The 27,309-nt window shown below is 42.0% G+C and overlaps 1 protein-coding gene across 5 annotated transcripts in view; it reads right to left on the bottom strand.

Moving 5' to 3' along the window:
- The window catches only part of Peak1 (pseudopodium enriched atypical kinase 1), a 203,285-nt gene that overhangs the window by 37,956 nt on the left and 138,020 nt on the right, over nt 1-27,309 (bottom strand). For all 5 annotated transcript variants that reach the window (XM_032909605.1, XM_032909604.1, XM_032909600.1 and 2 more), the window contains one exon: nt 10,420-13,652. In XM_032909605.1, coding sequence (XP_032765496.1) covers nt 10,420-13,532 — 3,113 coding nt within the window. In that variant the 5' untranslated portion in view covers nt 13,533-13,652. The remainder of the gene's footprint in view (nt 1-10,419; nt 13,653-27,309) is intronic.

Here is a 27,309-nt window from a genome sequence, read left to right on the forward strand (position 1 = left end):
GAAGGTGGGAAGTTTGTAATAACTATGCTAATGATATCTAAGTCCTTAATCTTCAGGTTCTGTCAAACTGGCTTAGCCTCTCTGTCGTCCATCAGTAATCACTCTATTTTTCATAATGGAAGGTGATGTGCATCCGACTGCACAGCCGGCTCTTGAGATCCTTGGGTCCTATTTGCTCAGATAGAAAGCATCCAGGAAAAAGTGGACCAGTACTGAACATACACACTTTATTTCTTCCCATTATTCCCTAAACAAAACAGAAAAATACTAGCCACAGAGCATTTACTTTGAACTAGGCTATGGTAAGTGGTCAAGAATGAAGTTAACGTCTACAAAGAGACAGGCGTGGTGAGACACTTCTGTAAGACCAGCCCTCAGAAAGCTGACACAGGAGGACTTGAACTGAGAGCTCAAGGCCAGATTACGTTACACAGTGAATGTAAGGACCACCTATGCCAGGTGACCAGATTCTGTCTTAAGAAACATAACGAAATAAAACAAAATGTCTACAAGAGGTTATATGTAGAGTCATTTTACAGAGAGACTCAGACAACCAAAGATTTTGTTTTTGTATCCAAGGAAACCTTGAAACCAAACCCTAGCAGATCCTGAGGGGTGAATGCTTCTAAACTCTTTAGCAACTTTTCATTAAAGAGTGTTTTTTAATTGCAATTTTGTATGTTTGACCTAACACTTAAAGACTGTCATAGTCGTCGTAGTTGCTGCAGAGATTCTTCTTCTGAATTTGTAGAATGGATGAAGGTGCTCAAAAGCAACAGACATGCTGCTGCAGATCTGTCTGTTATCTAATAAACCCCTTGAAGGTTAAATCTCATCAGTCTGCAATATTCATACATAATTCAAAGTTACGGAGACAGTCTCGCACGTGGACGCTCCCCTGCTTTACCCAGGTGGTAGGATTAATCATTGTAGCATCAAATGAAATAATCTTTTTTTCCTGGAAAATTTGTTCAAGACAGATTTTTATAAGAATTCTGTTAAATGTCTGAATGTACCTTTTAACAGGCAAATCAAATTTCCCATCAGAACAGATTAAAGGCCTTTCTGTATCTAAATATTTCCACAATTTTAGTTCAACTTTAAGTTTCAAACTCAACCATCTTTGTTCAGCTTCAGAAGGGGCAGTTAATGAAACCACAATTCTATGGAGATGGTCTATCTCTTGGGGCAAACAGCATTCTACATTTTTCCTGTCAGCTCTCTTCAGCTATTGCAGACATCTCTACGGGCTCAAAACCACCAATAAATTAGTGCAATTTTTAAAGACTCTTACTCCTAAAATCTGAACATCAGAGGGCTGCTTCGTGGTTTTGTTTTTGGTCTCCTGTGCTGTTTACTTCTAGGGTTTCGAGGGACAATGGCCTTTGCAGAAGTGGGGTCAGCTATCAACCTTCAAGGAGAGCCATCGTGCCCCACACCTTTAAAACCTGTTGGTAGGGAAGAGATGGGGAAAACCCAACCAAATTCAAACTCCATTTATTTTTGTATTTCTACTTCTAGGACCCCCACCATGGTGACATTTCTTAATACTACCTTGGTCTCTAAGTCATCAACCTGATTTTGCCACATTTTCCAATCACTGGCATTCTCAGGTGGGAAAACGTATCTATTGATCACTATCTGGTATGTCCAATTTCCCACTAAGCTTCCATAGCCTTTGAAAACGTCAAAATTCTTATCCTGAACGGAGATTAACCTTTAACTGAGATTGGATGAGGTCCTGCTACTGTCTAACAGAATGCGGTCAGACACAGGAGTTCCTGTGTGAGCCAAGTGCACACAGGATAGTGCAGGCAGGTGCAGAGTCTTGAAATAGGCTCTCATTTCTTGACACTTTATGGGGTCCATGTAAAAAACAAAACCAGATGTGATAGCCATTTGAAGTATTTTCAAGGCACTGGATTGCATGCTGGCAAAGCAAGGAAGGACACAGGCCATCATCAGTAGATCACTGTCACCTGCATAAAACTAAGTTATAGTTTTAAAAAGTTAGTTTTAAAATTCTGTGAAATACAAAGTCAGAATGGCAGAGTAATTCATTTTGGAAAAGATCACCGAAATAAGGTTGGCATTCTCAATGGTTATCAAAATTACCCAGCCTTGGTTTGCTTTTGAAGAATATGATGAGAGAGATGCATGTCTTGAAAAGACAAGCTTTTAGAGGAAAATGCCCGCCTCTCACCATGGACCCTAGCCTAGGGGGTATGGGGCTTGCTCCATCCCATAGGCTGGGTATCACTGGAGTCGGCTCTCCTCTTACTCTTATCTTCCTTTGCTCCATGAGTCAGAGCAGGGAAGGGTTTGTACACAAACCAAATGCAATGGGAATGAGTACTGACTGAGACAAAGAGCTCTCAGGACAGTCTACTCAGGGTCACATATGCTGTGGCAGGTAATGCACCAAAGTGTTGAGACATAGGAGCAAGTCATCCCATTTCACAGAGGAGAAAACTGAGGCTCAAAGAAGCAAATGACCCGCCTGAGACCACCTGAGTACAGAGGTGATAGTGTGGGAAGTGATGCTGTCCAACTCTGATACCCACATTCTTTCTACCATTCTGGGAACATAAGGAAAGGGGAGACGCACATTGTACAGACACAGTAAATGCCTGGTTATAAGAGTGTTTTAAAAGGAAAATTGCTTTAATTGAAATAGAAGGAGGTGAGGTGTAGTTTGTGAAACAAAAAGGAAGGCCCTGGGGTGGGGCAAAGATGTCAAAAGGGAAGAGGAGAAAGAGGGTAATAGAAATGAAGAGGCACCACTGTGGGGGAGAGGGGTCCAACTGGAGAGCATGGGGGTACAGGAGGAGAGTTGGAGATGAAGACCAAGAGCAAACTGTATGAAAATGTCATAATGAGATCCATTACTCTGTATGTTAATTTAAAAAACTAATAAAAATAATAGATAAATTAAAAAAAGAAATATGAAGTAATAATGAATACAGATGTGCTCTATTTTGAAAAACCTTAAACAAGCCACAAGAGTAATTATTTACATTGCAAAAGTATTTCTTGAAATAGGAGCTGCTCTTGCAGAGAATATTCATAGATAATTGTCCTTCTCATAGTAATCCACAGTTGCTGAGTGCGAGGCACAGCACTTAAATACACATCTAACAATGGCGCCCAAGGCAGCTTTATTCTCAAAACAGCAACAACTGCAGTAACAGTAGCCAAAGCATATATAGCATTTATCACGTGCCCTTTCTAAACCGTTTCTCAGAGGCGGGATGACTAACATTTTTGAGCAGGATAATTCTGTTGTGGAGAGCCATCCACATACTAGGAGCAGCCCAGTATTTTCTGCCTTCTTGGCTGTGATAACCAAAAAATGTCTCCAGACTTTGTCAGCTGTCCTAAGAGAGTAAAACTTCTTTTTCCCTCCAGAGCCCTTTATATAGACTCAGACATGCTATACAACAACCTACAGGGTAGGTTACCCCCGATAAAGGGGTCCAACAAAGGATCGTGCTCATCATGCCCGAGAAACAGAAAGCTAAAACTCTTGAGGATACTATGGAGGAGGGGAGAAACTGGAGATGGACCAAGTGGGCAGGCAGGCAGAGGTCTTCGGCAGAGACCTCATTCTGTGGATAAAGAATGGGAGTTAGCCTTTAGGAATACTGGGCTACTCTAAAGAGAAAGAGAGTAAGAGACTGGGTAGGAAGAATTAGCAAAATACTTCAGTAAATGAGGTGAAAGACGGTGTAACACAGACCAGGCGGACGTGAATGACGGCATAGACGTGATGTGTATTTTGGAAATTTAGTCACAGGATTTAATATTTTAAATCCTTAGAGTTAGGACCAAGAGAAGAACCACAGACAATTCCGTTTTCTGGCATGAACATATGGATGGATGGTGGGCCATTTACAAGAAGGGGGGACTTGAGACAGGACTATGTAGAGGAAATAATCGAACTCTGTCTGGACATGTTTCATTGGAAATGCACCTTCCAAGTGCATGTAAGTCATGGGGAAAATGTGACAGGCGAAGATATACATTTAAGAGTCATCAGAATGTATATGTAAAATTTGATGCCAATGATGTTAAGCCAGTAAGACTTAAAGAACCTTTTTCAGTATATGGTTAAGATTTTGAGTGACACACCGAAATGAAAATGAGGCGACTCTTGGAATTTGCTTCTATCATGGGATACAGGAAAAGATGAGGAGAGAAGGAGACATGATATGTACATTGACTTGTTAAATTTTTAATGTGTATGGATGTTTTGCCTGCATGTCTGGTGTTCTTGGGGGCCAGAGGAAGGGGTCTAATCCTCTGGGGCTGGAGTTACAGATGTTTGTAAGCTGCTATGTTAGGTGTTGGGAACAGAACCTGAGTCCTCTGAAAGGACCGTCAGTTTTCTGAACCATTGAGCCATCTATCTAATCCCTACATCGATTATTTTTTTTTTTTAAAAAGTCTCACTATATAGCCCACGTTAACTTAGGACTCATGATTCTATTATCCTCCTGACTCAGCCTTCCTGAGAGCTGGGAACATAAACTATCCTATACACAGAAAACGGAAAATGTAGCTTTGTGGCTGTAGGGAACCTTATCGGCTGAGGACCTCCAAGACCAAGTTCTCAGCACAGAGGTACAAAGAGCAGGGAATGAGAAACAGACAGGAGATGGAGGTTGAGGAAGAAGGGGAGGGGAACAAGAGCCTTCTAAAAGGGGCAGAGCAGAGATTCCCAACTGGTCTAGGCTCGGCATCTCCTCTTGGTCTCACCAGGTTGGGGAAAGATGTGTGAGGATAAAACGCCGAGTCAAGACCCTGCTACTGCCACTAGCACCACTGACAGAAAGGTCTGTCTTTTAATGAAAAGCTGTTCTGGTAGCCAGCGTAAGAGATGACAGGCAGATCTCCCTATTTGCTTCTGTATTTAATCTATGGAGACATGCTGCTTAGTTAAAGAATACACAGGGAATCAGTCTCATGTAGGTTACAGGTGGGAAGTGGGTATACACTAATAACCTTTGAGAGAACTTCAGCCATTTGCTGGCACTGTGTTAGAGTGCCAGATGGCATTGCATAAATGTTAGTTGCAGAGCGGGGTCTACCAAAGAACTTTCTGTTCTCAGTTATATCAAAATCCACCTGCATAATTTTATAATGTTACAAGGGCAGTCATTTGAAACATCCTTCAAATGTGGATGCATTCCACCATAGGATATTAATAAACAAGCCAATGATCGACCTCTTGTTAGTGGCACTGCCAATCTCATCTAGCAAATGGTTTAAGGATTAGGAAGCTATCAGGGTCAGTACTGTAGAGAGGTGTCTGAAAGCTTGAGTTTTCTCACAAACAAGCAAGTTGGTCTCCTCGAAAGTGGCTTGCCAGTCATCCTTTCCATAAGGGTCGGTGAAAAGACGGGTTGAAGTTCCTAACTGAAGCTATCCAACACAACCCATTTTCTCCTTAGGATCCTTGTGTGCAAATGTACATGTGTACTTTCATTTCAGCACACAATTAAAACCAGAAGAAAAGTAACCAAGGGTTGAGATTTAATACAAATTTACTACTTAATCTTTTTTTCCCTTTTAAAGTCCTAGTTCAATTCGATGCCACGGCCTTGTTTGGGCTTCATGGCAATTACTTTTACCCAGATGTTTCTGCACTGTCGGTGCAGAGTCAACGGAGGGAAAAGAAAATATCAGCATCTGTGTTGGTTAGTCTTTCACCCTGTGACAAAATAATCTGAGGTAACTAACTTAGAGGGAAGATTTATCATGGTTTACTGTTTCGGTCCACTTGGGAACACTGCCTTTTGGCCTGTGAAGGTAGTGTCCTTGAGGGTGTATGTAGAGAAAGCTGCTTGTGAGAGCAATCGATAAGGAAGGGATGAGGGGAGATGGGAGAGACAGGAAGAGGGAGCCTGGGTGAGAAATAGAAAAACAGACCTGAGTCCCAAGGTTCTTTTCAAAGCCATGTACCTCAGGGACTCTCTTCAAAGGGGCTCCATTTTTTTTTTTAACTATTATTAATCATTTTATTTGTTTACATTTCAAATGATATCCCCCTTCCTGGTTGCCCCTCTACTATCACCCCCATCCCATCCCCCCTCCCTTTGCCCCTATAAGAATGCTCTTCCACCCATTCACCCACTCCCACCTCATCCCTCTAGCATCCCCCTACACTGGGGCATCAAGCCTACCTCCCCTCCCACTGATGCCAGATAAGGGCATCCTCTGCTACATATGTATCTGTAGTCCTGGTTCCCTCCATGTGTACTCATTGGTTGGTGGTTTAGTCCCTGGGAGCTCTGTGTGGTCCAGTTAGTTGATATTGTTCTTCCTATGGGGTTGCCATCCCTTTCTGCTCCCCAGTCCTTCCCCTATATCTTCCACTGGGGTCCCTGGGCTCAGTCCCATGGTTGACTGTGAGTATCTGCATCTGTATTAGTCAGGTGCTGGTGGAAGCTCTTAGGGAACAGTCATACCAGGCTCCTGTCAGCAAGTGTTTCTTGACATTAGCAATAGTGTGGGGATGGATCTCTAGGTGGGGCAGTCTCTGGATGGCCTTTTCTTTAGTCTCTGTTCCATTTTCCATAAAGGGGCTCCACTTAATGGTTTCAACCTCTCCTAGGAGACCTGTGGCTGCTCACTTAGATTTAACACAGGGCCTTTTGGGATAGATTAAAGACAGTTTCTGTTTGCTCTTACATGGATTGCATGTGAAGAACCATTGAACTACTCTGTTTTTCTTATATTTGACTATAATTTATGGAATGCAATGCCATATATATAAAAATAACAATACATGTATAAAACACAAATTAGACAAAATTAATATATCATTTGATACACCTTTTTGTGATAAGGCTTAAAATATGTTCTTTTAGAACTTTTGAAATACTAACTGTATTAAATACTGCCATCGTGCAGAAGAATGGACCACCAACACTCATCCTAATGGAAAGCCTGTACCCCTAACTGACATCCCCCCACACTGCCCAGTTTATGATAACATCTCCCCTTCCCCATTGCCCTAACTTCTGGTGACGACTCTTCTCTGAGTTCCACTTGCTAACATGTACTATTCATCATCCTTTCTAGCTACACACCCTGCTTCCATTTGTTTTCCTCCTCCTTTTGCCTGCAGTGTTAACCAGCTGATAAGTGCATGGGGGTGTGTGTGTCCAGGCTGGCCTTGAACTCACCACCCTGCTGCCCCAGCTTCCTTACTGATGGAATTACAGATATACGCTGCCATACGCAGCCTTCTCATTTGTCTTTTAAGATCAGGTTCCAATTTCATTTCAGAGAAGTCGATTCCAGCTGATTTAATCACTAGGTGTTCTGGGCTACTTTATTATTTTGTGCACGGAGCACTTACCACATTGAGGACAGAGGGGCTACTAACACTTTTAAACATTTAATATGCCCGACCCTGGACAGCCTATTTTATGTCTTCCCATAAAATGTTCAAATTAATTCTATGCGATAAGTATCACTACAGCCCTATATACTGAAGGACCAGAGAGGCAAAGCTGAAGTCAAACCCAAGTTCATTATTGCAGCAATGGCTTTCCCCCTATTTGGTCTAAGGCTAATGGCACACGTTCAATTTATGTCTTTGGAAAGTCAAATAAATGTTAGAAATCGTTACTACCAAGCACAAGGCTCTACCAGGCCCTGCAGTACAGCCATCACAAGGGCATTTTTCATTCTTCATGCTTTACAGACAGTTTAGAGTTGGCATCTTCATTTACTTATAGGAAAAGAGTATTTTCATTTCTTTCAGCTGTGTGTTCTCAGGCACAAGATGGTAATTTAATGATCACACTGCCATCAAACCAGAAACACAAATGTTGACATTTGATTGTAATGTTTTCCCTCTCAAAGTTGCTTCAAGTAAATATCAATGACAATCCAAGTAAATGAGGTAATTATTTAAAAAGCAAATGGAGTATAGTTTTCAATATACATATTCATGCTTTAAACTTTCCACAAGGCTAAAAATAACCTATCGAATGCTTCTTTTTCTACCTACTCTGGGACATTCTGAAATGAGAAAATTTAAATGTTCCTCTAAGAACTGCTCAGTATCCCAATCCTGGCTTTATCTGTAAACCTTTAGAACAGTGCTAAGACTAATGATTCTAAAGTGTGGCTCAACAACCTCAGCTGGGTGTGCGGAGTCAGGATGTACCTCAGACCAAGTGAGTTAGAGACCCTGGGAATTGCTGGGCGGTGCTGCACACCTTTAGTCACAGCACTAAGGGGGAAGAGGCCAGTAGATCTGTGAGTTAAGGGACAGCCAGGGCTACACAGAGAAACCCTGTCTCAAAACAAAAACAAAAACAAAACACAACAAAACAAAACAAAAGGTAAAGTGAAAGAAAGAAAAAAGAAAAGAAAGAAAGAAAGAAACAAACTCTTGGAGTAGAACCTGGCAGTGTGTGTTAACATTCCTCTGGACAATTATGAAACAGTCAAATCTTAGTATTGGTGAAGAAATTAACTGTGTCATTTGGATTCATGGGTGGTTTTATAAAAAAATTAAAAATTCAATAGAAAGGAGTCTGCAATGACCCGGGCTTGGGCTGTCTCAAGTCCACATACAGTATAGTATAGCCACAGGAAAGAGTCACAAAAACGCTAAACCATTATTTGGCTGTTCTCCAGGGTCTGGATACATCTACTACAGCCATACTTGAACAGGAGAAATCATTTATTGATCAGTAAGAGCTATATGCCCTTCCCACTCAGGTAATGCGAGTTATGTGCTATGTAAGTGGCTTCCTTCTTAAATGGAACAGGAACCTGAAGTCCGGCACTGTGTTACTACTGGAGCATGCCCGTCTATCACCGAGGATGTAAAAGGGAGCCTGAGATTCAACTGACAGAAGGCCGTTCTCTGGAATGCACTGCCTTTATTTCAGCTGCTTTGTTAGTAAGTGAGTTTAAGGAAAACTGAGACGTGCTAGCATTTTGACAACTATGTGGAGGTAAGATCATTTTAGCAAAGACATGCAGAGAACTTCCTGGCATTTTGCTAGGAAAATTGAAGGAATTACATGTTCATTTTTCACTTATATATTTTTTACAGAAAAATGGTGAGAAAAACCTATCCTCTCAATCAGAAGTTGTTATCTTTGCCAGAGAGAAGGCCAGACTGGGAGAAGAAAATTTACTGTATGCCAGCAGGGCAGATGACTCAGAAGAATCAGGTATTTGGAGTACCTGTAAGTGAATAAAGATTAAAAGAAATCCTTTTTTTTTTTTTTTTTTTCAAACTTTGGATAAATTTACTTGTGTAACTGACAGTTAACTTACTTTGTTTATTATAGTTATGAGAAGGAAAACAGTGTTCCTTCACACAAACACTTGTATAAATAAAATATACTTATACTTATACACATACATACATATATACATACATACATACATAACGTGTGTGTGTGTGTGTGTGTGTGTGTGTGTGTGTGTGTGTGTGTGTGTGTGTACAGTTCAGGGATTGAAGCCAGATCCTTACTCACGCTAAGCAAGTATTCTACTACTGCTGGGTTGGACCTCATGGATTAAGGACATAGCATTTTAGGAGAAAAACCGTTTTAGAGTGAGACAGATCAAGATGTGAATCACAGCTCTAATAAACACTAATGTAAGATTCTGGTCAATTCTTCTCCAATTCTCAGTTCCTCATCTCATGAATGCAATCAATTTATAAGGCTTTAGTAGGATTTCAGAAAAACATTTGGATGTACCATGCAGAGAATATGTGATCAAAAAATAGTAACTGAAGTATTTAAGAAGACTATCGCCTAGAGAACTTACAACTGCTTGGGTGAAGTGGAGTGTAACCCTTGATCTCAGTATCAATAGCCAACTTTTCTTGTTTCTTATTTCTCCTACATAGTAAAAAAAAAAATCCATAAACGGTTTACTTTCTGCTCCATTCTTTCTCTACAACATTTAAAAAGAGACACCAATAAAAAAAACCTAAATAATCACTCAAGATAAAGTAATACATATGAGAATAACAACTTGGTAAAAACCATAAAGAATTTCTTGGAGTTCATTTCATGTACATGAGGGAAGGAGCGTTCATTTTGCTTCTTCCTCATTCTATCTCAGCATCCAGAATGTATTACACATCAATATTACAGTGCTATGAATTTGCTTTTCTGTGTTAAAGGCCCTGCATTTACCAGAATGGGATGCACTCCTTTAGCTAGGGCTGAGGGCCATAAGCCTTGTTCAGTGCATGAGATCACTTTGATAATATTCTAATCTTAGGATGTAGTTATCAAGATGGATAATGACCATGCAGCTCCCTACAAACGGAAATGGCTGTTGTGCAATCTTAAAAGATATAAAAGAAAACTTAGCCCTTGAAAATGTATTTGAAGTATTTTTCTACACCCAATGGCTTGGTTTATATACCTGCAAGCTTTGTCAGGAATCTGAGATGGAGGATGGCTATTTTTCTTCTCTTCTAAGTTCCGCAGCAACACGTCCTCTGTCCTTCCATTGTCTGCCCCAGCCTTGCTTTGATCCACACTGAGGTGGCCTTGGTCAGGGTCACACCTGTACATGAAGACGATAGCAGGCTTCTCACTGGACTCTCCTTTTGCCTCTGTGAACCAGTGATGGCGCTGGACTGGAGGGGGCGGCAGCATGTGGATGACTGTTCCGTCCAGGCCCACCAACTTCCCTTTCTCTCGCTCTTTCTCCTTCTCTTCTTCCTCATCAGTTTTCCGGCGGCGGAAGAAGCTTTTAAATGATATCCAACGTTTAGGTTTTGCATCAGCTGCTCGTCTGCTGCCTTCAGAGTGCAAAATTGATTCAGCTTCTGTCGATCTGGTGGGACTGGTTGGCTTTGTCCAATTGGTAAAATGCCTCTGCAACAGGTTACTTGCATGGTAAGGGGAGGAAGTAGACCGTGGTGGGGGAAAGGGAGGCGGTGGCTCACTCTGGGCGCTGGTCACTAATTTGGAGGGAGGAGAAGTCACTGGCTTTGTGGATGGATCTTTCTGAGTTTTGGTAGTAGGGCTTTCTGTGGTCTGATGGGCCTCACCTTCGCCACTAGACTGAGATGTGAAGAGAGATTTGGGTCTGACTGGTGTGTTTTTAGGAATATTTTTTGTAGTATCTGCATCTGGAGGAATGGCATAAAGCTCGTCCACACTGCAAGCCTTAGGGCTAGATTGAGGTGCTTCTGGAGGAGTCTGGGGGGGTTGGATAGATGCCACAATCTGACATAGGACGGCACTTGCTTTCTCCCTGGTGCTGCCACTGCTGCCCGGTACCTGAGACCCTTGTGCACTTTCTGTTTTGCCCACAGGCTCTTGAGTGGGTCTCTGGATTTTTGCTGGGGAGCTGTGGGTGGAACTGTAGCTTCTTTGTGGAGAAGACTGACCTCTGTTGAGACAATTGTTAAACTCCTGAACCTTCTGCGCTACTGAGCCTCGTTTGCGTTCTGCACTGCTGGAAAACCCTTTAGCCGGGGGGCCGTCTGCGAGTTTGCTGGGGGTGCTGTCAGACACTTTGCTCTCAGTTTCGATTTCTTCGTAAGTATGGCTTATTACGCTTGTGGTTTTTTCCTTCACAGAGAGTTCACCACTTGTTCCCAGAAAACTTTTGTAGATCGCGAGATTGTCATACGCATTTGGATTAATAACAATGGGCACTTTAATGGCATTTTTGGAACTCCGGGCATAGGATGGCTCGTCGTGGATGATGATGGGAAAAGGTGGCATCCCAGCATTGTTGTAACTATTAAATTTTATTTCAGACAAGTTAGGTGACTTAACAGGAATGGTTTTGGAGGAGATGTTTGTAGCCGTGGGTGAAGTGGGCGCTGATTTATGGCAGTTTTTCCTTGGAGGGACATTTGGCCCAGTTCCCCCAGTACTTAATTCTATTTTAGGGATCTTTTGTCGTGGACTGGTGCTGGAAGTCCACACTTCCTGGTAACGGATTGCACTGGATTTTTTGAGATGGGCATTTATTTGTCCTGGTGTCAATGCAGGTGATGTAACTGGAGAGTTTGGGGTAGAAGATGAACCTTTTACCTTGGGGCGTCCCAGGTGCTCGCTGGCCATGGCTGCCGACACATCCACAACTGTATATGGCTTACACAGCGGCTGTTCCAGATTTACCACGCGGTAGGGCTTTGTCTGTTCTTCTACTGGGACGAGGCTTATGGTGACTGCCTGGCCAGCAATATCTGTAGAAGCTTTGTTCTCTGGCTTCTCGGTTTGTACTGCAATCTTGCCATCCTTCTCCTGTAAGCGGAGAGCGAGGACGGCTTTGTGTGTCTCTGGAACTTTCACTGGGCTTTTGGAAGTCAGTGATGAGTCCTTCTCCTCATTACTAGGAGGAGGACTTTCAGAATTAGACTCAGTTTCTGCCATGTCTTTAGAATTTCCTGGATTACCAGGAGATATCCCCCCATTACAAATCTTCTGGGATAAACTGCTGGCTGTTTCAGAACGTGACTCTTCAGTAAAGGAGGAATCTGGTGATGTGGAATCAGATGACACTGTGCTCTGAATGCTTCCTTGACCATAAGACACCCCAGAATTTTCCTCATAACCATTCAGGATTTCATCATAGCTGTCGTCATAGTCTACAGCACAGATTCTCTGCAGAGACTTATTCCGTAAGGGGATAGTATTCCACTTTTTGCTCACAAAGAATCGAACGGGAGATAGGGTGTTTGCCCTGAAGTTGGCAAATCGAGGTTGCCCTCTCATGCGAATCTCCATGGCTAACAGTTCCTCATCGCTCTCGTCCCAGCTCTCATGCTCTTCTTCCATGTTACTGAAAAGCACGTCTTCCTCACTCTCCTCACCACTGGAGAACTCAGGGTAGCAGAACCTGCCCCCTTCATTACTGATGACCTCAGTGCTCCCACTCAGAATGACGTGCTTGCCCTGAGAGTCCTTCATGCTCCCGATCATGCAACTGGGTGGGATCTTCCTTTCCAATGATCGTTTGTAGCAATCATTTATTCTTCCCAAGAATGTTTCTCTGGAGTTCGTTTCGTTTCCTCTGACGGGAGGGCTGGCGTCCAGACCCGCTATCTCCTTTAGCACTTCGGTTAGCCCGTTGTTGTTGTTGGGTATCGTTTTTGCACGGTCATTATTGGCACACTGCTGAGGAACACTGCCAAAGCCTTCAGTATCACCTTCAGAATTGTTGTTAAGTGGTTTCTGGCTCAAAGAAGTCTTGTTTTGGTTCCACCCCAGGATGACAGGCTTGTTCTCACAGTGTTCCTGGATGCTTAGCTCACCGCATACACTTTGCCCATCTGCTACCATCATAGTGGGCTTCACAGCTATGGTGGGCTTTTTAGCCACAGGGGGCCGGAAATTGCCGGTGTTCCTGACTCGGTGGTTGTTACTGTGATTGGCATTAGTTTTCACACTGCCGTGGGTGATGGGCGCCTTCTCAGAGTCTGGAGGAAGCTGGTGTAAGCTTTTCGGTTTAAAGCAATTCTTACATTCGCCAGGTTTCCAAACGTGTTCAGTAAAGGTGTTACAAGCAGACATTTTTAAAAATAGAACTTCCCAGACAATGCTTTTCCTTCAGTGCATAGCAAGACTTGCATTTGCATCTGTGAGTTTTCACCTCCTTATGTTGTCATAGCAGTTCCTCTAAGTATGATCAATCTGTGGGGGGGGGGAGAGGAGAGAAAAAAAAATCTGAATGCGAAAGGCACTATAAGATTTACCACTATGAATGATGTGGAAAAGAACTAGCTTCAAATTCTAAATTTTTTTCTTCAAAGGATTGAGAAAAAAAAAAACTGATTTGGGGTGGGATCGTTATAATTTTTCTACAGTTAATTGGCATCTTGGAAATTTACTCAGGCAGTATCCATGTACATGTAATTGCCAGCTTGATGTGCCTATGGAAATAATAGTGTGACCTCCTCTCCTGGGAAGGCCTGTGTGAGTGTGCTGGAGTGCAAATGTGTGAGCTGGGCGTGCACAAGTGTGTGGTATGAAGTCAGGTGTGGGTGTGCTAGGAGGAAACCCAGTGCCTCAAGTACACTGCGCTATTCTCTCAACCCCCTGGGTTTGCCTTTGATACTGATCTCTGAGTGTCATTCAATCTCTGCTTGACATATCCTGGTATGACTTCTTTCATTCACTCTTAATGTTAGCTGCTTAATAGACTCTTCAGATCTAGTGCACTAAAATAAACCCCTCTTCCCCTAAGTTGCTTTTTCCAATTTTATCTCCTTACATCTCACTGGACCCTATTCTTGCCATCACCTGGCACTGCCAGCAGCTCAGACACTCATCCTCTCTTGCCCAGATTGCTGGGATAGGCTATTAAGTGAGGCTGCAGTCTCATCCCATTCTAAGCCATCTTGGCTTTGTTTGTTTGTTTGTTGCTACTTCAGGTGTGGTTCTGAGAGAAGCATACCAGCCTTACTGGAACTTGCTAGAAATGAGGTTACTTTAGGTCCAAACCCAGACCTATTAAACTTGCAGTTTAACCTCAGCTGCGCCCACTGCTCTACTGCATTGGCAGATGTAACTGTATCACCTTCTTACTAATTAGCTTGAAACTAGATGTTCTTGGTCAGTCTTACCTAATTCAGCACTTCCTAACGTAGGTGTGCACACTGATGAATGCTGCCAGGTGAATAAAACTACATGGGGACCACTTTAGGCCTTACCTAAGCCAACTGCCAGGGAAGAATAACAAATCTGAATTGTAAACAAGGTGTTAGAACCTCTGAGCTATGTAAGACGAGACCTATGCCTCTTAGCATCTCCCCTTCTTGACAATCAGTTCTTGTTGTAGTATCCAATTGGGCTATTCATTTCTTCTAGGATTATAGAAGCCCCCTCTGCTTCCACAAACAAGGGACTCCCTCCCTTTTACGTAAGCATTTGTGTTGACTGTGTGCACATGTGCGCGTGGAGGCCACAGGATGACACTCAGTGTCTTTTTCAGTTGTTCTCTACCTTATATTTTGAGATGGGGTCCTGAGCTCACCGATTTGGCTAGGCTGGTTGGTCAGCAAGCTCCTAGCATCTGTCTATGTCTCCAACAGCACTGGGATGACTAAATACACTGTCCTAAAGTTCTGTGCCACTCATGTCTCAGCACTGCAGACCTTCTCCTAGAGGGCCACACAGTCCTATGCGTCTACGAGGAATGACAGTGAAGTGTGTTAGGAGGACCAAACCTCCTGAGTTCAAGACTTAGAATAAACTAAGGACTGCTAATCTTAGGACAGACAAAAGTGTAGGGATTTAATGCCTAAATATGAAAAAAAAAATCCTACTGATTACTTGGGACTCCATCAAAACAAAAAATGTTGGGTTGGGTATGTAATTCATGGTAGTATGGTTGTCTAGCACACATAATGCTCTGGCTTCAGCACACACACGACACACACACACACGCACACACACACACACACACACACACACACACACACACCCCAAAGAGAATTTTTTCCTAAATTAAAAAACTTGCAAAAGAGAGGGTGAATGCAAAGCCAGTGAAAACAAAAGATGCAATTTAGTAGGTACACCGCCACAGACTATGTTCATATACAGTGCATACTTATATATGTATGTAATATACATGTATGTACATATGTGTATCTCGTATCTATAGCTATCTTATAGTTATGTGATACTGCTTGTCATATAGCAAAGCCAATGAGAACCGCAGTGAGGCACCACGGTGAACTTCCTGGAATGATTGGTGAGTGTATGTTTGGGAGGAAGTGGAGCTGTGGAGCACTTGGGGGACTTGGATGGCTCAGGCAGTTTGGAAAACAGTTTGGCAGTTTCTTACAAAGTTAGACATACCAATCTCATTCCTTGATACTTACTAGAAACAATAAAAATGTCTATCTATACTAAAATCAGTATTCAGAGATTTACAAAGAGAAACTGGAGACAATCCTACACAACTGCACACATTTGTCAAAACTCATAAAACGTGAACACTAAAAAAGGTGAATTATATTATACGTAAATTAAACTTCAATAAATCTGAGCTACAAAAGACAGCTTAGGCTGGACAGAAAATAGACATTGGAGGGAAGAATAAAAGACAAGAAAATACTTAAATGGCTGCTATAGGCACGTTAAGATCTGATGAGAATCAGGCCTAGGGTATGGCATCGTACCTGGGAAGACACAGGAAGGCAGGTGAAAGAATCACTGGACTTTGGAGAGAGTTAAGAGGTGCTATGGTGGAGTTTATTCCAACAATGCACAAGGATATTTACCAAGATGGGAATCCTGGAAGAGGCATAGCATATGCAGGGAGATGATCAGAGCATGCGCTGTGAGCTTACAGAGTAGGCTGTTGATTTTCACCAATCTAGAACACAGGAGAGGACTGTGTGGCTCTCATGCTTGGGCACTGCAGTCCAGAAGTATTTTCTAGGCTAGGAAGAAAATAGAGAATGGTAGAGAACAGGCTGGGATTTGGCTTTGCAGTGAGCCAGGGAGAAGAACATAACTATCCCTTTCTCTCAGAAAAAAGGCAAGTAAAAGCTACATTCAAGGTAACGATGAGGCAGATGCCAGAGAGAGCAGGCAGCTATTTCATATGCTGCTGAGAGGTGCTGGGAAATGTGGACTTAGTGTCCTATTACGCTTGGCAGAACAAGTGTAGGATGGCTTCTCTCTGTTCTGGCGTAGCAATGAAGATGGAATTCAGACTGGTGGGCTGGACAGCAAAGTGACAGGACACTGGTGGACGACTCTTTGGAAAGTATTTGGGTGGGAAGAGTTAGAGATTCAGAAAGGACTTCCTGATTTTAAGAGAGGAAAAAGCAGATAATGTTGCATGGTGATATTGGGGGAAGACAGAGAAGAATAGGAGAGGCAGAAGAGGCAGGGGAAGAGAGCTCAATTCAAATCTGAGAACGTTAAAACTGACAAAGCTCTCAGTCCGTTCCTGTTGTCTGATGAACCAGGGGTTCTGAAGACCAGAAAAAAAAATAACTCTTCTCCATTTACAGTGAATGGGAGACCAGAACTGAGGCACAGGCCTCACCATGTTTTCTTTATAAACTGTATTTTCGTGATGTATATGCCTGCAGAGATCAGAGGATAACCGTGTCAGTTTTTATTCCCACTCGTGCTGGTTCCTGTGACTGAGTCAAGTTGCCAATTAGCATAAGCAAATTTACCTGCTTAGCTACTTGCTGGCCCTAGTATATTTTTAAAATTGCTAATTTTTTTGTTAGTTTTGCCCCTTTTGTGTAGTATAGCCTTCCTGAAGAAACAGAAAAATCCAATACAAACAAAATAAAATGAAAACAGAAAAACTGTATAATCCTACTATTCAGAATTAATTTCCATTAGCAACCTGAGGCACTTCCTGTGAATAAGCAAGTTTTCCTTCTTAAAGAACATGTCCTGTATACTAAGCATCATGTGACACTGAACGGAAATGAGTAAGACATCCTGCCTAGTAGCTTGTTAACCAAGCTGACCCATTCCTTTAAGGCACTATAGTCTTCCTTTGTGAGTAGTACAGTATGTGTTATTTTCCCCCAGATTACTAAATATGAAGAGTTATTTCCCATTGTGAGTGTGTTAGTTAAGCCAAATGATGGCTGTCGAGTTGATTAGCAGCTATCACATCAACACAACTGTCAAACGAGATTCACCAAGAACACAGCTAACTCACATCAGCACTAGAAGCCGATCTTAGAGTTGCTGCTCCCGTGGAAGGCCTGTGCACATCTGTATCTATGCAGCCATAAAACCCAGAGACGAAAGGAGCACACACCTCCAGTAAGCACCAGATGGAGCTGCTGTCTAAGCCACAGAGCCTGGACTTTGAGGCCTTCTCTTTCAAACACTAATTATGTTTGGAGACAAAGATGTTCAGTTAAAGATGCTGTCAAAACTATTTTAACTTACCCCGGGCCCTAGAGAAAGAAGCTATATCAATGCAGGTCCATCCGGAACCCAATCTTCTGGCTTTCCTGCCTTTGCAGAATCCCTTAATGGCAACTGATGGTACCTGTAGCTTTCCCTCTCAATGACGGCACTGTCCAAGCAGGAAACTCGAGGCACTGCAGTTACGTTTGAACATTAAAGAAAATCTGTCTCCTGAAGCGTGTGCATGTGGAGACAGAGCAGTCTGCGCTGGGCTCTGCTTGTTTGCCAGAGCAGGGTCTGACAAGGAGTATCAAAATGCAACGTTTGGCTTAAAAATAAAAGCTCATTTGCTTATATATTCTTTATAATCTTTTTATTTAAAATTTTTCCTAATTTTGATCATGTTTTCCTTTTCCCCAAATCCACCCCAGTCCCTACCTATCCAATCTGATATTCTCTCCCCTGCCCCCACTTTCCAAAACACAAAACAAAAATGAAAATCAAATAAAACACACAAAAAATCAATAAGACAAAACAAAACTTAAATAAAACAAAAAGCACCCCTTTAAAAACTCCAAGTTCCATGGGGTCAGTTTTAAGCTGACTAAGTGTGGTTGATATTCCCCAAAACACTCTGCTGGAGAAAACCGACTTTCCCCTTCCTGGCAAGTATCAACTGCAATAGCATCTCGGTTAGGGCTGGGACTTGAGTCCACTCCTTGTCATCACTGGGATGACTCAAAGGAAACTGTGTCCAGATGTAACAGGACTGATACACATTCGAACTCACAGAGACTGACAGCACGAGACTAGCACAGGTTCAAACCAAAGAAAATTCCTCATAACCCTAAAGCAAATCCTCCAGGGGAAGTGGTTGATGGGAAAATGTAATGGCTGAAGTTGCCCCCAGAAGCTAGCCAGGACCCCATGATTAAAATTCCATTTCATAATTTCAGAACGAAACCCCTCTGTGCTGGAGATAAAGCTACTTTCCACAGTAGCTGATTTCACCTTGAGTCATGAAGGCTTTTGAGAATCTACTGCTGCCCTTTGCTCTCTGCTGCTCTACAATGGCTATAATTAGTTTGCTTCCCGCCCAACTGTTTCAAGTACATTTGACACAAAACAACAAAATTCACCCTGGATTTCAACCTCGGATTAAACTGTTAGCATCTGAGCTCGCCAAGAGGGACACAGTTCCTGTCCTTAAAGAGGGACTGTGTAGGGGGGTCTATTAAACACCATACACAGCGCACTCCTTAAAGGTAACCGAAGGGAAAGCCGAAAGTCATAAAGGAGTATGGGAAGAGACTGCTGAGGTCCTCCCCCAATACTTCAACTCCCGAAGGCCATTAGCTCTCCTAATAAAATCTGTCTCATTCCCACAGTGGCAGAGCCAAGAATCCTCACTGCTGTCCACAGGCTTTAAGGACACACTTTGAGGAGGTAGGCCACATGGCATTCCATGGTAGTCAGTCTCTATGATTCCAAAGTAAAATTTATAAAGCAAGGTTTTCATTAGGATTCGTAATGGAACATGTGATCCACTTATCTATATTTAAAAGAGCAAAGGAAAATGTGACATACCCCACAGCATTGTTCCCAACTTTTCCTTTTTCCACAGTGAGAAATGCTGACCTGACATGCCAAACCTTCAGTACATGACTAAAGGGGTGGAGAGGAAGTGAAAGCAAAGCTGCAGGAAGAGGTTTGCAGGAGATAAAAGACAGCCTCACTGTGGACCACAGATAGAAACTCTGTGAGGAGGTTCTTCCTCACTGAAGGATGATGATCACGAAGATTATGACAATGATGATGACGACGATGATGAAGGTGATGATGATGGCAATGAGAACAGTATCACTTTCCTGGCCACCACAAGAATAGGCAAGCTCTTAAGATATGATGTTCTCTTAACTAAAGAACAGACGAAGTAAAACATGCTTAATTTGCATATCTTAAGGTTCTATTACACGACAGAAGAAGCCCATTCACCTTTAGCTGTTCTACAGCATGGCTATGGTAGCCATCCTAGGTAAGAGTGCAGCAATGCAGCTCGGTTTCCAGTCAGCGTGAAAGTCTAACTTGGATACACCAGTCAAATATGATTAATACTACTTGTCTTAGTCAGGCTTTCTATTCCTGCACAAACATCATGACCAAGAAGCAAGTTGGGGAGGAAAAGGTTTATTCAGCTTACACTTCCATGTTGCTGTTCATCACCAAAGGAAGTCAGGACTGGAACTCACACAGGGCAGGAAGCAGCAGCTGATGCAGAGGCCATGGAGGGATGCTACTTACTGGCTTGCTTCCCCCTGGCTTGCTCAGCCTGCTCTCTTATAGAACCCAGGACCACCAGCCCAGGGACGGCATCACCCACAAGGGGCTGGGTCCTCCCCCTTGATCACTAGTTGAGAAAATGCCTTACAGCTGGGTGTCATGGAGGCATTTCCTCAACTGAGGCTCCTTTCTCTAGTAACTTCAGCTTGTGTCAAATTGACACAGAAAACCAGCCAGTACACTACTATATACAACTTGATGGCAACTAGTTTTAATACTAAAGTACTAAAATATTCTCTGAACTTTTGTCAAACTTCTTCTTAGGCCATTTATCAGAGAAGTTAAAGTGTTATCTAATATTAACCACGGGCTTCTTAATTTTATTATGTTCATGAACTGTCTCTTTTGCTTAGATCAGAATGTCCTCTCTAACACTATTCAACTTGCCATGACTATTTATCCTTCATGATCTTGTTTGGGGGTTACCTCTGTGATGACCTTTCCTTCTGATACTGTAAATACCATAATTATTATATTGCACCATACTATGAAATAAAAGAAGACAGGACTGTGTCCTGTCCTTTTCTTATTTGTATCAATGGATTGCTGAGAAAAAAACTAGACCCTAGAAAAAGAGCATGCTGAACAAATTCTAGTAAGTCCTAGACACAGGGTCACTGCCCATTAAGACTCACAATTTCTAAAAAAACCTGACATATATGATACTTTTGTTTCTGCTCTTAGAATTAAGAAAATGGGATTTGCCTAAGGCCACACAGTGTCTGTGGAGGCCAGATCCAGGGTAAGTGAATGCATGCAGTGTACGTTCAGATGGTTGGGTTCAGCTCCAACTGCTACCCCAGCAGAGAACGCCAGGCTGAAGTAGGGAGACATGGCCATTGGAGAAAAGAAACGAGGGGAAGAGAGATGAGGGAGATAAAAGGCAGAGGGACACTGGAAAGAGAAAAAAAGTTCATTATTCTATGATTTTTACAATATAACCATTTCTGGTTATTTAGTAGTGTAACCTGTACTTTGGTAAGTGATATTATATTTTTAAATACACTAAAATTTTCTTTCTTCAGCTAAAGAAAAGCAAACAATCTATTCTGTAAAATATAATTTAAACTTTTAAAGAAGAAAATACTAAATTAATCAACATCTGAATTACAGACTACTTTGAGAAATACAGATTGATTACTTCAAGAAAATACTGCAATGTAACAAGTTTTAATTAAAATTATACTGAAAGACTATTCCCTAAACTTGGATCCAGGGTGTAGTTTTCAAGGGTCTGTGAGTTCTCAAAATAGGTTCATATTGAACCTAGAAGTAAAATTTCTGTGTAAAATAAGTTAACACAGGGACATGGGGGATGGCCCAGAGGGTGAAGTGCTTGTTGTGAGCATAGGACCTGAGCTCAGATCTCCAGCACCCACATACAAGGCAGGCAGGGTAGCAGCATGTGCACGTGACCTCTGCACTGACTGAATGGGCTGCTGGCTGGTGCTTGCTGGCTGGCCAGCCTAGCTGAAACAACAGCTCAGTGTTCATAATCTAAGCTGGCACCATGTACACCATTGCTATAAGAAATAATGAGGGGACAAACAGACTTGATTCGTATGTAAATGATTCAGTATTTCCAAGTGAAGACAAAAATGACACCATGATATAAGCTGTATTTACTGTACCCATGTTGGACTTTCAGTATGTTAGAAAGGTGCTGGAGAGATGGCTCAGCAGTTAAGAGCACTTGCTGCTCTTCCAGAGGACCCAAGATCTATCCTCATCACCCATGTGGGGCAGCTGACACTACTTATAACTCGAGCTGGCCTGCAAGGACATTTATACCCACATTGCATGTACTTATACAGGTATAAACACATAAATAAAAATAAAATCAGTCTTGAGAAAGGAAAGAAAGAAATATGGCATAAGAAGACCATTCTGGGCTGATGTCATCTACTTATAATTCTAACACACAGGGGACAGAGGCCATAGGATCAGACTTCAGGATAATCCTTAAAAACATAGTGAATTTGAGGCAAGCTTGGCCTACACGAAACCCTGTCTCAAAAACAAAGCAAGTCAGTGTAAAGAAGAAAATTGGGGTAACAGGCAGTTTATATTCAATATGAGTAACGATTTAGTTTCAATAAAGCATTATCTATCAGAACATTATCAATAATTTGCTTTTCACCAGGTGTTTTGTACTTAACTTTAATCTGGTTTATAATTAAATAAAAATATAGAGAATTTATAACTAATTCTTTATTTAAGTAAAATTTTACAATGTATAAACACTGAAATACTAAACTTACTAATTCTTCTCCAATTCAAGAAGATTTATAAATTACTAAAGTTTAAAAAAGCAGTGCCTTAAAAACAATGCTCCTTTATTTTAGGTAAGTATTCCTCTTGGGAACTTACTCACATTATTGATTTGCTAAGCATCTGTTAAGGAGATGTAATTATTTACAGTCTTTATGAAAACGAATTACAATAACATAAAATGCTTAATTCTTTGGCTGACTGGTAAACATGAGTTATTTCCTGTTATTAAATCTGTATCCAGTGGACTTATGAAGGAGAGTGATGTCTTCCAGTCCCTTCTAAGTGTATCTATGTCCCATCTTGACTTAAAAACTGAGCATCTGGGAAGCTACAGAAACACTATTCCCTACACTGCCCAGGCTTCAGTGAGTGTGGATGGTTTCAAGTTTCAACTGTCTTGTAAGCTTATCTACTATTTATTGCTTTTACACAGAAAATGTATTTCAGATTATTTGCAACTGCCTTGAACAACAACAACAAAAACCCAAAACCCAAAAACCAAACCAAACCAACCAACCAACCAACCAACCAAACAAACAAACAAAAAAGGAAAACCTTCAGCAACCCACTTCAGACTTGCATTTTACATCAATCTCAAAAGATACCGTCAGGAACAAGTTTCTGAACAACAGTGGAATGTAATACTGCTTGTGCTGTAAGAACATGGGGAGGAATGGAGAAGAAACATGAAACGTGGCAGGTGGGAAACACTGTGGTTAGTTTATCTCTGACAAGGCTAGATCAGACAAACCTGAGCTAATGGAGAGGCAGTGGGAACTACTGAGGCCTGACTTGAGAGGCTAAGTAGTTAAGAGTTAGGGGAATCACTATTCCTGAACTCAGGCCGTATTACAGAGAAATAGTGATAAAAACTGTATGGTTTTGGTACAGAGACAGGCAGATAGACCAATGGAATAGAATTGAAGACCCAGAATTGAACCCACACACCTATGGTCACTTGATTTTTGACAAAGGAGCCAAATCCATCCAATGGAAAAAAGATAGCATTTTCAACAAATGGTGCTGGTTCAACTGGAGGTCAGCATGTAGAAGAATGCAGATCGATCCATGCTTATCGCCCTGTACAAAGCTTAAGTCCAAGTGGATCAAGGACCTGCACATCAAACCAGATACACTCTAACTAATAGAAGAAAAACTAGGGAAGCATCTGGAACACATGGGCACTGGAAAAAATTTCCTGAACAAAACACCAATGGCTTATGCTCTAAGATCAAGAATCGACAAATGGGATCTCTCATAAAACTACAAAGCTTCTGTAAGGCAAAGGACACTGTTGTTAGGACAAAACGGCAACCAACAGATTGGGAAAAGATCTTTACCAATCCTACAACTGATAGAGGGTTTATATCCAAAATAAACAAAGAACTCAAGAAGTTAGACCGCAGGGAGAAAAAGAGCCCTATTAAAAAATGGGGTTCATAGCTAAACAAAGAATTCACAGCTGAGGAATGCCGTATGGCTGAGAAACACCTAAAGAAATGTTCAACATCTTTAGCCATAAGAGAAATGCAAATCAAAACAACCCTGAGATTCCACCTCACACCAGTCAGAATGGCAAAGATCAAAAACTCAGGTGACAGCAGATGCTGGCAAGGATGTGGAGAAAGAGGTACACTCCTCCACTGTTGGTGGGATTGCAGACTGATACAACCATTCTGGAAATCAGTCTGGAGGTTCCTCAGAAAATTGGACATTGAACTGCCTGAGGATACAGCTATACCTCTCTTGGGCATATACCCAAAAGATGCCCCAACATATAAAAAAGACACGTGCTCCACTATGTTCATAGCAGCCTTATGTATAATAGCCAGAAGCTGGAAAGAACCCAGATGCCCTTCAACAGAGGAATGGATACAGAAAATCTACACAATGGAATAGTACTCAGCTATCAAAAACAATGACCTTATGAAATTCATAGGCAAATCGAGGGAACTGGAAAATATCATCCTGAGTGAGGTAACCCAATCACAGAAGAACACACATGGTATGCACTCATTGATAAGTGGCTATTAGCCCAAATGCTTGAATTACCCTAGATGCACAGAACACATCAAACTCAAGAAGGATGACCAAAATGCAGATGCTTCACTTCTTCTTTAAAAGGGGAACAAGAATACCCTTGGCAGGGAATAGGGAGGCAAAGTTTAGAACAGAGGCAGAAGGAACACCCATTCAGAGCCTGCCCCACATGTGGCCCATACATATACAGCCACCAAACTGGATAAGATGGATGAAGCAAAGAAGTGCAGGCTGATAGGAACCGCATGTAGATCTCTCCTGCGAGACACAGCCAGAATATGGCAAATACATAGGCAATGCCAGCAGCAAACCACTGAACTGAGAACGGGACCCTGTTGAAGGAATCAGAGAAAGGATTGAAAGAGCTTGAAGGGGCTTGAGACCCCATATGAACAACAATGCCAACCAACCAGAGCTTCCAGGGACTAAGCCACTACCCAAAGACTATATATACATGGACTGACCCTGGGCTCCAACCTCATAGGTAACAATGAATAGCCTAGTAAGAGCACCAATGGAAGGGGAAGCCCTTGATCCTGCCAAGACTGAAGTCCCAGTGAACGTGATTGTTGGGGGAGGGTGGTAATGGGGGAGGATGGGGGGGAACACCCATAGGGTGAAGGGGGAGGGGAATGGGGGCTTATGGACAGGAAACCGGGAAAGGGAATAACAATTGAAATGTAAATAAGAAATACCCAAGTTAATAAAAGATGGAGGGGGGAAAAAGAGTTATTAACCAATGGGGGTGCTGGGGAAGAGAGAATGAAGATGACCCTAAGGCCTTTCTTGGTCCAATCCCAGGATGACTTCCCAAGACGCATAATAAAGTTGTGGACAATCCAGCTCACACCAGTAACACTCCTTTGATCATCAAATTGCAGCAGACAGTGGGAAAGGCAGAGCAAAATAACCCAGCAACAAAACTGATCTGATGCTCTAAAGAAGTTATCAAACACATCCTAAAGCCAGGTGAGTGGTTCAAAACACCCATATCTTTAATTTATGTGTTGTCCATACAAACTTGACTCTCAACCTTGAGTAAAAATAATACAGCAGGAGTGACAAGAACGGTACAGGCGGCTGAAATGGACGGGGAGACAACGAAGGTGAGAGAGTGGCAACCATCTAGTTAGCTTTATTTTACCATACATAGAGTAAAAGTAGAAAAACGAAACTGAGCTGAGTATGTGCAGTTATGGGGTCAGTGATGGGTAGGAAAGACAGGAATGTTTATCAGAGCATTCAAATACCCAGATCCTTAAGAAAAATAGCCACAGCCTAGACCTTGGGGACATACTGGATTTTAATAGAAAAGGAGACGGTTGGACAGGAGATCAGCTACACCATCGTCACCAAAGTGTGCTGGTCTGCATTCTCACCACTGAAGATGCCCCTGACCTAGGAGGGTGATGCCTCTGAGGCTCCTGCATGTCAGGTGTCTGTCTGCCAGGCCTGAAGAAGGCTGGCTTATGGCTCTTATGACCAGCAGACCACTTGGTATTTTTTCTGTTCCTATTTTAACAACCCGTCACTACAAGGACACTTAGAAGTACAGGTAATGAAAACTCAAAGATATCCCTAACTACCTTTGTAAGTTTACCCAAGTTTCTCAAACATGCTTTATGGACTTTATCATCTTTTTAAATTAAGAAAACTTAATTCTTTGTAATATAAAAAAATCAGAAAATGAAGATAGATAACAACCCTTGCTGCTCAGAACAACAACAACAACAACAAAAAATAAAGCCAAAATTTTGCTACTTGCCCTTTTGGGTCTTTTTCTAATATTCAGGCCAAGCAGCACATGTACACAGATAAACAGACGAATGTCATATAATCAACAGGCTGTTTGGGAACACTTTTAAAATCTTTTCTAAAATTTACAATCTATTCTAAATATTACATAAATGCAAATTCGGGTTAAATACAATTTTTAATTGTTCAAACAAACAAGGCAAAAAAATGAAGTTGCATTTCGAGTCCTTTATTAACTTGAGACAATTAAAACCATTTGTCATGTGTAAAAGCACTTCTGGTATGGAAACTTATCTGGTACCACAAGTCAACCTTTGACCTCCACAAAAAGTGTATCCTCCAGGTGCGTACGTGTGGATTATCTATGCATGCATCACATACACACACAGAAAAAATAAAAAGGCTATAGCATGTGGCTCTGAGGTAAATTAATTACTGAGCCTGAATGTGATGCCCCAGGTTTGATTCCCAACACTGAAATAAAAAGGAAAGGGCAGGGCTCTAATGATTTTTCCCATGGTTTTGTCCATTTGTAAACATTTAAGCAGTGTCTACACCTCGTGCTTCTGTCTTCAGAAGCACTGGACATCAGCTTCTGGTTACCTGTAGACCTCTCTTCACAGACAACTGATTAGCTTTCCTCCACAATTATTTTCAGTCCTTGGCAGTCTCAACACTGGGAAACTCTCAAGCTGGGCCAACTCTGAATGGTCCATCTCATGCAATACCCAGATCCTACTTCAACGGCCGACTTTCAGTCCTTTAGTCTGCCCTCTCCTGTTGACCTGCCTGCAAACCACACGCGAGTCCTGGATTTGCTTTGTGAATAGAATGCTGAGATGATATACTGCCGTTTCCTAATTTCCCTTTTAACAAAAATAGCCCGCTTTGTACCTTGTTTCTCCATAAAATCACAGAGGGCTCAACTGTCTATTTAACACCCTTGAACTCCAGAGAATGAAAGGTAATGCATGTTCCTGATACTATCTTTCATCTTTTAAAAGCATCCTTTCCTGCAGGTCCACTCCTGTGACAATTGCTT

This window comes from Rattus rattus, chromosome 8, assembly GCF_011064425.1.
Source record: "Rattus rattus isolate New Zealand chromosome 8, Rrattus_CSIRO_v1, whole genome shotgun sequence".
Lineage (NCBI taxonomy): Eukaryota > Metazoa > Chordata > Mammalia > Rodentia > Muridae > Rattus > Rattus rattus.